This window comes from Necator americanus (genome assembly GCF_031761385.1).
Source record: "Necator americanus strain Aroian chromosome Unknown Necator_2022.05.29.01.11, whole genome shotgun sequence".
NCBI lineage: Eukaryota > Metazoa > Nematoda > Chromadorea > Rhabditida > Ancylostomatidae > Necator > Necator americanus.
The window spans coordinates 1-12,500 of NW_026986552.1; the positions used below are offsets into that span (position 1 = coordinate 1).

General features: G+C 41.1%; 6 protein-coding genes across 8 annotated transcripts in view; 2 read left to right on the plus strand and 4 right to left on the minus strand.

Moving 5' to 3' along the window:
• Positions 1–4,538: 4,538 nt before the first annotated feature.
• On the minus strand, positions 4,539–5,177 carry RB195_026563 (uncharacterized protein; the record flags this gene model as incomplete). 2 transcript variants are annotated; one of them, XM_064177055.1, is made up of 3 exons in its annotated part: positions 4,539–4,675; positions 4,816–4,838; positions 4,957–5,177. In XM_064177055.1, 3 exons carry the CDS (start codon positions 5,175–5,177, stop codon positions 4,539–4,541), a joined length of 381 nt encoding a protein of 126 aa, XP_064071060.1. The 2 variants fall into 2 exon arrangements, with proteins under 2 accessions (XP_064071060.1, XP_064071061.1); XM_064177054.1 differs by lacking the exon at positions 4,539–4,675 and having other exon boundaries at positions 4,790–4,838.
• A 30-nt stretch (positions 5,178–5,207) lies between these two features.
• Positions 5,208–7,544, plus strand: RB195_026564 (uncharacterized protein; the record flags this gene model as incomplete). Of its 2 annotated transcripts, XM_064177057.1 has the most annotated exons (8): positions 5,208–5,256; positions 5,323–5,358; positions 5,424–5,453; positions 5,565–5,633; positions 6,520–6,623; positions 6,856–6,945; positions 7,062–7,154; positions 7,395–7,544. In XM_064177057.1, the coding sequence occupies 8 exons, from the start codon at positions 5,208–5,210 to the stop codon at positions 7,542–7,544; spliced, it is 621 nt and encodes a 206-aa protein (XP_064071062.1). The 2 variants fall into 2 exon arrangements, with proteins under 2 accessions (XP_064071062.1, XP_064071063.1); XM_064177056.1 differs by lacking the exons at positions 5,208–5,256; positions 5,323–5,358 and having other exon boundaries at positions 5,411–5,453.
• Positions 7,545–8,553: 1,009 nt separating this feature from the next.
• Positions 8,554–8,817, minus strand: RB195_026565 (uncharacterized protein; the record flags this gene model as incomplete). The annotated part of the gene is made up of 1 exon (XM_064177058.1): positions 8,554–8,817. One exon carries the CDS (start codon positions 8,815–8,817, stop codon positions 8,554–8,556), a length of 264 nt encoding a protein of 87 aa, XP_064071064.1.
• A 230-nt stretch (positions 8,818–9,047) lies between these two features.
• Positions 9,048–9,401, minus strand: RB195_026566 (uncharacterized protein; the record flags this gene model as incomplete). Its single annotated transcript, XM_064177059.1, has 1 exon — positions 9,048–9,401. The coding sequence occupies one exon, from the start codon at positions 9,399–9,401 to the stop codon at positions 9,048–9,050; it is 354 nt and encodes a 117-aa protein (XP_064071065.1).
• A 127-nt stretch (positions 9,402–9,528) lies between these two features.
• Positions 9,529–10,038, minus strand: RB195_026567 (uncharacterized protein; the record flags this gene model as incomplete). The annotated part of the gene is made up of 1 exon (XM_013438500.2): positions 9,529–10,038. The coding sequence occupies one exon, from the start codon at positions 10,036–10,038 to the stop codon at positions 9,529–9,531; it is 510 nt and encodes a 169-aa protein (XP_013293954.2).
• A 1,089-nt stretch (positions 10,039–11,127) lies between these two features.
• RB195_026568 (uncharacterized protein) overlaps positions 11,128–12,500 on the plus strand; it is a gene marked incomplete at both ends in the record, with an annotated part of 6,598 nt that continues 5,225 nt past the window's right edge. The window contains 2 exons of the mRNA XM_064177060.1: positions 11,128–11,250; positions 11,490–11,587. Coding sequence (XP_064071066.1) covers positions 11,128–11,250; positions 11,490–11,587 — 221 coding nt within the window. The remainder of the gene's footprint in view (positions 11,251–11,489; positions 11,588–12,500) is intronic.

Genomic DNA, 12,500 nt, shown 5'->3' on the forward strand with positions numbered 1-12,500 from the left:
TGATGGCTCTGGATCCGGGGTTTGAGGCTTATCACAAAGAATATTATCCACTTTTGACAATTCAGCTCAAATCGGGGAGAAAAAATACAATTTGTGGCGATTCTGGCCTTTTTTAAAATTATTCGTGAAATGAGGACCCATAAAGGTTTTTTTCGTTTCAGGACCATCCTGAAGGCTCTGGATCCGGGGTTTGATGCTTATCATAAAGAATATTATCCACTTTTGACAATTCAGCTCAAATCGGGGAGAAAAAATACAATTTGGGGCGATTCTGGCCTTTTTTAAAATTAATCGTGAAATAAGGACCCATAAAGGTTTTTTTCGTTTCAGGACCATCCTGAAGGCTCTGGATCCGGGGTTTGAGGCTTATCATAAAGAATATTATCCACTTTTGACAATTCAGCTCAAATCGGGGAGAAAAAATACAATTTGGGGCGAATCTGGCCTTTTTTAAAATTAATCGTGAAATAAGGACCCATAAAGGTTTTTTTCGTTTCAGGACCATCCTGATGGCTCTGGATCCGGGGTTTGAGGCTTATCACAAAGAATATTATCCACTTTTGACAATTCAGCTCAAATCGGGGAGAAAAAATACAATTTGGGGCGATTCTGGCCTTTTTTAAAATTATTCGTGAAATAAGGACCCATAAAGGTTTTTTTCGTTTCAGGACCATCCTGAAGGCTCTTGATCCGGGGTTTGATGCTTATCATAAAGAATATTATCCACTTTTGACAATTCAGCTCAAATCGGGGAGAAAAAATACAATTTGTGGCGATTCTGGCCTTTTTTAAAATTATTCGTGAAATAAGGACCCATAAAGGTTTTTTTCGTTTCAGGACCATCCTGAAGGCTCTGGATCCGGGGTTTGAGGCTTATCATAAAGAATATTATCCACTTTTGACAATTCAGCTCAAATCGGGGAGAAAAAATACAATTTGTGGCGATTCTGGCCTTTTTTAAAATTAATCGTGAAATAAGACCCCATAAATGTTTTTTTCGTTTTAGGACCATCCTGAAGGCTCTGGATCCGGGGTTTGAGGCTTATCATAAAGAATATTATCCACTTTTGACAATTCAGCTCAAATCGGGGAGAAAAAATACAATTTGCGGCGATTCTGGCCTTTTTTAAAATTATTCGTGAAATAAGTACCCATAAAGGTTTTCTTCGTTTCAGGACCATCCTGAAGGCTCTGGATCCGGGGTTTGAGGCTTATCATAAAGAATATTATCCACTTTTGACAATTCAACTCAAGTCGGGGAGAAAAAATACAATTTGTGGAGATTCTGGCTTTTCTAAAAATATGCCTATGCTTAGCCTAACCAAGCCTAAAGTGGCCGGTGGACCATCCGCATGGTTGTGGAGGAGTTTGAGGATTATCTGAAAGAAATATGTCTAATTTTTTCAATTTTACCTAAGGCTGGCAGAAAAAATGCAACCTGTGGATATGCGGACTCTCCTAAAGCTAAATAGTCCTAAGTTTACTCTTCAGACCAGAAACTTTCTCTTTTATCCTTTCTGTGAAATTGGATGTTTTTCTATCAACGCTTTCTTCTTTTTACTTCGAATGTATAAGAAAAACTCAATAGTTTTTTTTTTCCAAATGCTCTAGTTCTACATTTGAAGAACGTTCTTACTTTAGTGAATGCATTATTATGGTATGGGTTTCCCTCCTGGTTTCCCCCAACATTTATCACGGAATGATGTTTTGAAGTAAAATGTCGAGAACAACATCACCGTAATGAGGGCTGTAACGTTCCACGTCAGAATTAATTTTAAATCTAAATTTTGCAACATGCACAACAAATGATAACTGAATCATTTGGTGTGCATGTTGCAATTAATTTAATTTTAATTTTAAATGCAACCAATTTATTATTTTTTATAATTTAGCAATGAAATGGAATAAATATAAATAATATAAATGGAAATATAATAAACATTTTTAATTCAATTTAATTTAAAGGTAAACTGTTGACTAATATTTAAGCATGCCTATGCCGCATTCTGAAAAAGGCGTATTGCCAAACCTGAGGCAAACGTGCTTGGAAATATACTCACGAAGGAGTGGAGGTGAAACGCAAAGCGGGATGTTGCGAAACGGTTGCAACGTCCTATTTGCCTTTTCCGACATGCACTCTAAATTACTGCACGATACTACTGCACCTCGACACAAGTTCGACACGTATCACTCCCTTTTGTAGCTTTCTGGCGCCCACACACAATCCTAAGCCGTGCGACCCGTCTCCCTCTTATTTTGGAATTTCGTGACACAAAGACAAATAGATACGCAGACCAATCACGTGATTAAATGCATGATACTTACAAAGGGATGCCAAAATTTTTTTAGAAGCATTCATGCATTCTAAGCATAGTCAAAAAGAAAATAAAATTATCTATTGCATTTACTATGGAGTTTGTTTCCTAGCTGTATTGGGTGGTCTCTGGATAATTTTGTTGACTAAAGGGAAAATTTGTGTCTCCAAGGCCTTACAAAACCATCAGAATCCAAATAAATCAGTTTTCGAAAAATTCAGTATATTGTAAGACCCAATAACCGATCGTTACTTGCAATGAGCTCGTTTCGGTCAGCATGGATTTTTTACGAGGACGTCTGGAATCCTACTGCATCTGATTTTGTCTTTTTGTAGTTTTGTTCATTTCAATCCACCGTGGAGTAGATATCTGAAACGGATAGAACGCTATAACATTGCTTTGGGCAACGCTTCGCGCACAGGTTGAAGGAAACCATCGTTGATGATTTCGACTAGCATTCGTTGTATTCCCTCATATGGCACTCATCATAAATTTAAAGGGGTACAAAGATCACAACAGTGGTGAACACTAGAAGATGCGAAACGTTATGGTAAAGTTACAATATGACATAACATATACGAGGATCTACATGCTACATAATTTTTGTTCGAAAGGTTCATAGAAGTGCAAAAGCAAATTTATCAGATATTTCTGAATCTATTCTGTTTGGTGTCTGATACATTCAGCAATAACAAACTTTCTCGTTTTGACACATTTGTATAAGATCTTGTCGCCTTCTGCTAGTTTGCTAACTTCTTCTTTCGTTGCAAGCGTTTAACAGATATAATTACACATAAGTTTCATCTTCGGTGCCATAACATCCTTAAATCCTTGATTGATTAGTCAACTTCGGCTATCTCACAAAAGAAAAGCAGCAGAATTTCAAAAAGTTCATTTAGTAAGATTATTTACAAAATCACAACGACTCCTTGTCATGACCATGACAAGGGATCAACGTGATTTTGAAAATGACGTGACATGACAGCTCAGTTCCATCTACCGTCCTGCTATGTTTCTGGCGACCCCATGGCAGCAGATGTAAGCGTGACTATTAAAGGCATCACCCCACGAATCTGAGGTGTGTACGGATTTTAGCTGGAGTATTCTTATACGGGATAGTAAATTATGGAGAGGGGTGTGATTCCGTCCATTTCTTCCTAATTGCCGTAAAAAACAGTCCGGAATATGCGGCGCACACAGAAGGCTGGCGCGCTCCAACCAAACTTCTTATAGAAGAAAATAATGCGCCAGAACGCTCGTATCTTCCGGGCCGTTTTCTACGGCAATTAGGAAGAAATGAACGGAATCACCCTTCTATCAATACTCTACGATCCCGTACACAAATACTTCACCTGAAATCCTCACCACCTCAGATTCGTGGTATGCTGCTTTTAAAGGACAGACGAAAGAGTTGATCTTTTGAGTGATCACAAAAGGAATTATAAAATGTGATTAAGTCTCGTTTGTGCTTTGTAACAGCGCTGCAAAATTTCAGATTATGAGAGCAATTTGGTGAAAGAGAAATAATAGTCATGTAATATTAGGGTTTTAGAAGAATATTTAATTCTTTCCATCATAGATTTAGCGTTCCTAAATTGATACGGAACTTTTTTACGCACAAAGCGGAGGCATAATCTAATCATGGTCTCCACATATCCACTGTTGTTTGGTGGAAGCCAGTTGGTGCGCTACTGGTATAAACAAAGAAAACAAGCTGTTAGATAGCACCTGACAAGTCGCGAAGCTATAAAAGGGAACGATAATGCATGTGCCACCATCTTCTGTCAGAGATCCCATACTCTTAGAAATACCGTTATTTTTGTATAGCTATTACTTTCTACAGTAACTATAAGTTTTCTGGGCACGCTGATATATTTTTGATTTCGTTTTTCTTTTTGCGATCGGGTAATAAAAATAATTAGAAACAAAAAATTGGTGACAAGCCAGTATTATAAGTGAGCCTTTTCATTGTTTTCTATTTTATTCTTTTTATATCCTTTGAGTAAGCTGTAAGGGACTTTTTTTTATTACCATACGTTCAAGTAATTAGCACAGACTCCACACATCGTATACGGTTGGGATTCTTGGCCATATCTGTCTGAGTTATGTCAAATAATCCCTCTTTAGTATTAAATGCACAGTCAAAAGGGCAAATCAACTTTGTGTTATTCTGATTTAAGCTTTTTTAAACCTGTTTTCTCAATTCTAGAGATATTCCTCTTTTCAGATGAGACAGTTTTTGCCACTGCTTCTGCTCAGCGCATCCACAGCAGCGTTCCTCTTTCCGATGACTGGCGGCGGCGGAGGTGGATGTTGCTGTGGTGGAGGAGGAGGAGGCGGTGGTGGATGTGAGTTAATTACTTTATGAGATTACAGAATCTCTCACCGAATTTCCTATTACATTTAATGTGAAACACTTTTGTTGTCTCTGAAGAATTTATACAGAAATCTCGAATTGTCGGAAACCTTAAAATCTACGTTCTTCTAGGTTGTCCACCACCACATTGTGAATCAATTCTGCTTCTGAAAAGTCTTCTTAATCATGAAATCTCTTAGCGCACTTTGGCCTCAAGAATTTGTATAAGAAGTCGAATAGCCGATGAGTAGCTCTTTAAAACCTACAACCAAAGCTACAACCTACCTCTTTTTCAGGCTGTCCACCACCGCCCTGCGGAGGAGGATGTGGAGGTAAAAGTATAGCGTATAAGTCGCATCGTTGAGTCTACCACAAAGATGCATTGTGGCAATATTAAGGAATTTGCTTACAGGTGGATGTGCTCCACCCCCTCCACCACCACCACCATGCGGTGGAGGTTGCGGTGGCGGCGGAGGTTGCGGAGGTAAGCAAACCTGTAATAACATAGTGCAATGTTGAAGAAACGAAGTTTTTACATGGAGTTTTCAGGTGGAGGAGGTTGCGGTGGCGGCGGAGGTTGCGGAGGTAAGCAAACCTGTAATAACATAGTGCAGTGTTGAAGAAAACGAAATTTTCACATTGAGTTTTCAGGTGGAGGAGGTTGCGGTGGCGGCGGAGGTTGCGGAGGTAACAACCTTGTAATAACATAGTGCAGTGTTGAAGAAAGCGAAATTTTTACATGGAATTTTCAGGTGGAGGAGGATGCGACTGCGGAGGTGGAGGTAAGCATGGCACTTGAAGTTAATGTTTAAGAAAGAGTAACGAAGTACTACATTGGAGTACAGAATCCAACAGGAAACGTTTCTAGTTTTCTTACTTTTGTAGAAATTTAGGCGGTTGTGGCGGTGGAGGAGGTGGTTGCGGAGGTGGCTGCGGAGGTGGAGGCGGAGGATGTGGCGGAGGTGAGAAAATACACCAGTAAGCATACATGTGTATATGGTATGCATATATGTATGTATGCATAGGTTATAGTGCTGCTCTAGTAAATAATTCAAAGGGCTAGTTCCATCAAAATGATTTCGGAACTGAAAAATCAGGCTGTTCTTTCGCAAAACACAGTATGTGAATTGTAGCCCGGTTTTTGCTCGTTCCTCTTTAGTATACGATACACACAATTCATTTATCTGACTCCACCTGGCCGTCCCATTACATAATGGTAGAAAGTGCGAGGAGGAATAAGAAAATTTCGAATTCTTTGCGATATTTTTGTAAACAAACGTTACCGAAATCAAACGTTCTCTTTAAAAAGGTAACGTTTGCGGAAAGGTTGGAAAGAAAAAGCAAAAGCAAGTCAATGATGCACATTGATCCCTCATGGATGGCATAATGAATAGATAGTTATCGAGATGTTTGTGCGCGACACGTCGTGGATATTTCCAAATTGGTTACGATACCCATTCACTAAAAAAACAAACCTGAACCTAAAATTTGGATACTTCAATTAGAGAGAAGTAATTAGTTATTTAATGTCCTTGTCAGTGTCAATTTAATACAATTATTTAATGTTCTTCCATATAGTTCTTATGTCCAATATAGCTCTTATTTGCCAAACTGAAATTCTTTCTTCGAAAAACTGCTGCGGAATGATCTACATAGTTTGCCACGTTAGTTTCAATTTTAGTGAGAAACGTGAGTTGGTTCTTTATCTACGAACCAATATTCGAAAAAAAAAATCCTTCACCTCTTTTACAATCTATTGTATTCACAATTTGACGTATGAGTACATATTACTATTTAACATTATGAAATAAGTGCGAATATATCCAAACGCAATTCTAATTTTCCAAGGATGCGGAGGATGTGGCCGCAAAAAGAGGGAAGCCGCCAATCTCATATCTTTTGAAGATATCAGCAAGTGCAACAGTGAAGAGCTGCGCCTTCTTCTCCGTGAAGTGGGTGTAAATTGTGTATTTTTTGGTTTTATATGTTCTCTAACGTTCATGAGAATCCAAAATGTTGAAGAAAAGAGAAAAGAAAATAAACAAATTCAGTGTGAGCCACATGGGGAAGAAACCAATTTTCTGATTGGTTAAAATCTCTTAAAAATTCTCATGCCATTGCACTTTAATTACGCAGAGATGAAAGTGCAACTTTTTTTTCAATACAATAGGAGGAATTTTCCAGAACATAAAGAAGAATGTCAGCAGCAGCTTATCCTCAATCAGTGAAAAACTCAAGGATCATCACGACTACACGCTACTCTGCAGCGACAAGGTTGGTCTCGGGAGTTTGTCCAGTGTCACCGAGCCACCGGTTTCTCATTTCACGTTGGAAGAGAAGCACAAAGGAAGAAGTAGAACTGCTCAACTGTACACTTTTTTCATCTTTAGAAGCTACAATTCATTGCTGAAGCAGACGATTACTGTCAGGTAGAAGTCGATGATGTCCATTGCGCTATTTTCCGAATTAATCTCAAAAGAACGGTGAGTATATAAAGAAATAGTGGTCGCATATAAATCACAAAAACTTAAGCTCATGACTTCGTTGTAGTTTTGTTCCTTCTCTTCACAAGTACACATAGCAAACATCTATACAGAACATATCATAAGATATAAAAATTAGAAATTTGATGTGTTGTGGAGGTGTTCATAATATGTAAAAGTAATGACTTTTCTTTTTGAAGGATACATTACATATGAGAATCCACTAAGTGGAAATTGCAGCAAACTACTGCTACATCCGCATCGACCGAGGGAACAAAAGTGGACTCTACTGCAACTGCGACAGCGGCGGTCAAAGCTGAGATTCAAGCGGTTACTGCGGCAAATGAGGAGAAGAAAGAGGAAGGCAAACCTGAGATCAAGAAGAACTAGTAGCTGTATTGACCAGTAGTTGTTTAAAGATAAACATCAACAGAACAAGCATCACATAACTAACAAGTGAAGTTTTTCTTGTATACAGACATTTCCTTGTTTACATTACACTTGCTTAGCTTTCAACTCAAGAAAAACTTTCAGATATACGAACTAGGGGATGTTAGTTCATGTAGTTCATGCATGTTCTACCAACTTTTTATCCTCTTTTTTGTGCCATTCCACCAGCAAAGCAGCCACGGTATACATTGAAAAATCAGATATTCAGTACTCATTTAGAATAAGAGGGAACAGGCATGCCTATCACTTTGATCACCTTAACTCCCGTTGATCTTCGAACTGGTCGAGCGAGCCATTTGTCTTGATCGCATGCCAGAATCGTCCAGTGGCTCCTCCTTTCGCGTGGGACACGAAAAACATCAGAATTTTCTTTCAAGGACTTCGTGAAGAAATCTGACCATCGGCTCGGCAGTCTTACTGTAGTGCGCTTAATATCGCGGGGAACCCAATCATCCTTCATTCAGTCAACCTTCATTCCCATGTCGTCCCATTCCAGCTTGTCGGACTCCCCTGTTCACGTCAATGATGATATTTTTGAAGAATGGCGAAATTTTGGTCGTGAAGCTACTGTACAACTCTCGAAGTACCTTTATATACTGAGTAGGGACGCCTTGGTTGTCCAAGACTTCCAATGACCGCTTCCGTCTCAACTGAGTCTGAGTTGAGTCTCAACTGACCCCCCTTTAAGTCGATGAAGGGGAGAAAGAGCGGCGTCTTGTACTACCTCGATGAGTTTCGAAGCAGTGTGCATCTGGTCAATCGTGCTAAATCCTTTTCAAAACCCAGCTTGCTCGCATGGCTGTCCTTCATCCAACACTTTTTCAATCCTACTAAAGATCACTCTTGTAAAGAGCTTGTAGATAAGGGACAGTAAGCAGATTGCGCGATAGTTGCCGATGTCATGTGGATCTCCCTTTTTATACAACAACACGGTCTTGCTGCTCTTCCACTATTTAGGGACTTTGCATTCCGACAGGTAACGCGTAAAGAGCCTTGCCAGGGTGCTGATGAGTACTGGCGGAAGGTTCTTCAGGTGTTCCGATCTTATGCTGTCGGGACCGGGTGCTGTACGATTCCTTACCGACATGATAGCATGTCGTACTTCGGGTGGAACCTCGTGAATAACATGTCCGTCTTCCCTCACATTGTGAGGAGGCAATTGGGCATAACTGTCGAAGAGATCAGAGTAGAAGTCGTGAATGATTTTTTGCATCCCCTCTCAATGCTATGGTTGTTAAATTTGGTTTCCGAAAAGCACTGAACCTCGTCTTGCGATTGGGAAAGTTTCGAGGGGCGTAGCGTATGTTTTTTTCCTTCTACAGCTTCAGCTAGAACTTCTGCTCTTTCCTCTCTGAGGTATTCCCGTATCGCCTCTCTGCAAACCCTTGCGAGCTGGAGACGTGAGTCCTTGGTTGCCTGCGCCTCGTGCTGCACCACGCTAGCTCAAGAGTTTCGAGAGACAGGCGTCTCCTGGGGGTTTGAAATCTTCGGTCTTCCCCGTGCAGTCGTGAAGGTGTTCAGCGAGCCGGTCATATACCTCGTGCCCATTGCGGAATCTTCACAAAAGCCGGCTAGTGTAGCGAAATGATCCCAGTTAATGATAGTTCCGGGATTTCGCTCTCTGAGCTTCTCAGCTTTCTGTTCTCTCCAGGTAAACGAAAATCTTCCTCGGAGGAGGCGAAGGTCCGATCCCGTATAGAACCTTGGCACAACAGCCACATCCGTCAAGCAGAAACTTTTACTTACGATGATGTGGTCAATTTCATCACGGTCCCCTCCACAGGGTGACTCCCACATCCAGCGCAGGGAGGAAGGCTCCTGGAATTGCGAGTTCCCATGGATGGTCTTAGTCGTCATGATGAACTCAGAGAGCCTCTCCCCCTGGTCATTCCATTGTAGGCCGTGGGTCCCGATGTGAAGTTCCTCAGGCGTTCCTCTTATGACTTTGTAGAAGGCATAGTTTTCTTCGGTAGAACTTCTCCAGGTCCTCATAGAAGGCTATGACTTCTTCTTCTTCGTAGCTTGATGTTGGAGCGTAAGCGACGAAGACAGTTAAAGATGGCGTTGGACCACATCTTCTCATCCGCAGACGTCCGATTCGGGTCGTAAGTTGTTCAAAAGAGTCGATGTTCTTTGCCATACTCGTGTTGACGAGGACGCCAACTTCACCAACTCTACTGTCGTATGTTCCTAAGAACAGTTCTTCTCCACCTCTATATACGGCATTGAGATGCATCATCAGATCTTGGATGGCCGCATCCGATGCAAGCGTACGTGCGTTATAAGTACAAATCGTCATCCTGGCCCTTTTTCGTTTCGGTAGCCTATAAGACTCCTGCAATCCGGTCTTTTCTGGCGCTACCGTACTAGGCTTCTCTTCGGAATAAGGGGGCTCTTTTCTACTATTGTGACATGTGTAAATTTCGAAACCCATGGGCAGGTTGCAAGACTCTAGTCCTAACTCTAACCTTTCATAGCTGAGAGAAATGCCTGGGTAAAGAATTGAATAAAATATAAATTATTTAACTCATCACTCTCATACCTTAAAGGCAGCATACCAGGAATCTGAGGTGATACGGAGTTGGGAGTTTGCCCCTTTGTTCCACGAGTTGATAAATAGGGCTTATTTGTTGGAGGCGACTCAAACCTCCCTTGCACCTCCCTGTCACTTGAGCCCGAAGTGCGGAATACAAGGATCTCATGAATCAGTCCTGGCTCAGCAGAAACAGGTTTATCCGCTGAATCCACCCACCATTATGCAAGTATTTAGTCTTGTTTCAGCTCTCATACATCGGTTATTGGAGAGTATCTATGAATCTGATAGAAATGTTTATGAAGGTTCCACTCAAACCTTTTCCGTCGGTCAACTCCTGTGTCCAGCCGGATCATTCCCGCTATTGAAGTTTCACCATGACTTCTTCCTTTGAAAGTGCTAGTTGCAGTCAAGAACATGAGACCTGGCACATCCTCCTTTCGTGATTTTAAATCTCCAGACTTTCTTCTGGCTGGTGGCCATCCACTTCATGTAATTCTAGCGACGTACATGACTTTTTGTCTCCAAAAAGTGAGGGTCTACTTGTGCACGTCCAGAACGTTGGAAGAAGTTAAGTATAACCTCAAGAACAAGCCGAATTTCATTAAAGTGTTTGCTGCATGGGCCACATCGAACCCGTCAAGGGTCAGAGAGGTTTGGCGGGAATATCATCTGTCCCTTGTTCTCACTGTCGTCGACTATGTGAAATCCTTCAAGCATTGTAGATGCGAATGGAATACTGTCGACGCTAGTCGATTAAGGTGTAGATGCGTCATATGTGAAGACTTAAGCCAATTGCTACACTCAATGTACTACTGCAACAGACTTTATCACTGCCCCCCCCCCCCCCCATGCCGTTGCGATGCGAATACGACAAGGTGATACTAAATCGCCAAAGCTTTCTCCGTCTGATCACGCTGGTCAATGAAATCACCTGCCTGGAAAGAAAGAGACGTACGTGTTGAATGCACAATTCAGGAATAGCGTTTAATGCGTCTCATTTGCGCAGCGAAGACGTGGACAGACACTGCTCGGCATATGCACTTGCCACACAAGCGCAACGAGTATTTCATCGTTGAGGATATTTTCTGCAGCAAAATAGCAAAATTCAAGGTTGGTTACCCCACTGCAGAAATTATCTTTGAGCAGTATTTCATTAGTAGTACATACCAAAATTAGCTAGACCTTGCAGACGGAATTGCGAGGGCTTTATGTACCACGTTGACATCGATGCATGTCTTTTTTCAGCTAATCATTGACAACATAGACGACACTAGAACTAAAGACTTACAGCTACGCTTTAAAAGCTGGCAACTGAGGTCTTACTGAAACCTCATTTTTACACTTTATAGCACAGCATCAGAAAGGGCAAGTTTGATAAGCTTTTGTACATTGACAAAAACCAAAGCGGTTATAATGATAACTTGTACATGCAACGACAGCGAGTGCGGTAAGTTTTCCCCCAAAACTTGTTCATCTATCAAAATAGGAACAACTACGATATTGTCGCCATGTAGGAATGAGAAGATATCGCACACTATGGGACTAAGCGCTGTACTGGAAAAGCTCTCCCATCGGGTAACTAGACAACAGTCCAGAAACAACAAAATTGACGGCTTTTAGCAGATCGGCTTTCCGTGATGACATTCTCCAATAGTTCCGATGTCCAGTCTTTCAGAGAGATTCTTTCCTTTACTTTAGATTCATTGATGGCGCTTCTGACTTATAAAAGAGATTGTCGAGTCGTTCATGGACCCATTTGAAAGTTGTTGATTATTTCTTCCGGATAATGAGAAGAGTTTTGCATCACCCATTAAAGTTACTTCTTATGACCACATTCCTATACAGACACGTCATGAATATTGATTATTGAACACTCTTTTTCTCGGCCTTCTCTCTTTTGTCTGTGAAAAAACCTAAGGAAACATGTTCTAGCATTAGTAAGAATCCATTAAGAAAGGATAAAAGGATAAAGTTTCTGGCGTTAATCAATCCGCTTGGGATGCGCCCCACCGTTCACTTCAATTCAGAATCGCTTGAGGTTTACGAACGTGTAACTGGCCTATACAATGACTTGCGGTGGCTAGCCGGTGTGTCAAGTCCGTGTTTTTATCCTCCCAGACAAGTCTGGTACCAATTTATCGACCCCGGAGGGACGAAAGGCTTGGTGAGCACTAGGGTGGATTCGAACCTTCGATCGATCGCACAGGAAGTGGAACCTCTAACCGCTACGTTATACCCGCCCTTGAATCTATTAACACACTTCACAATTTCAACAGAGAAGCGATAGTTTTGATGTTCAGACAATCATTTCTGGTTGTTCTTATGACAACTGTAGAATATGAGCACGCGCTCACCTGATC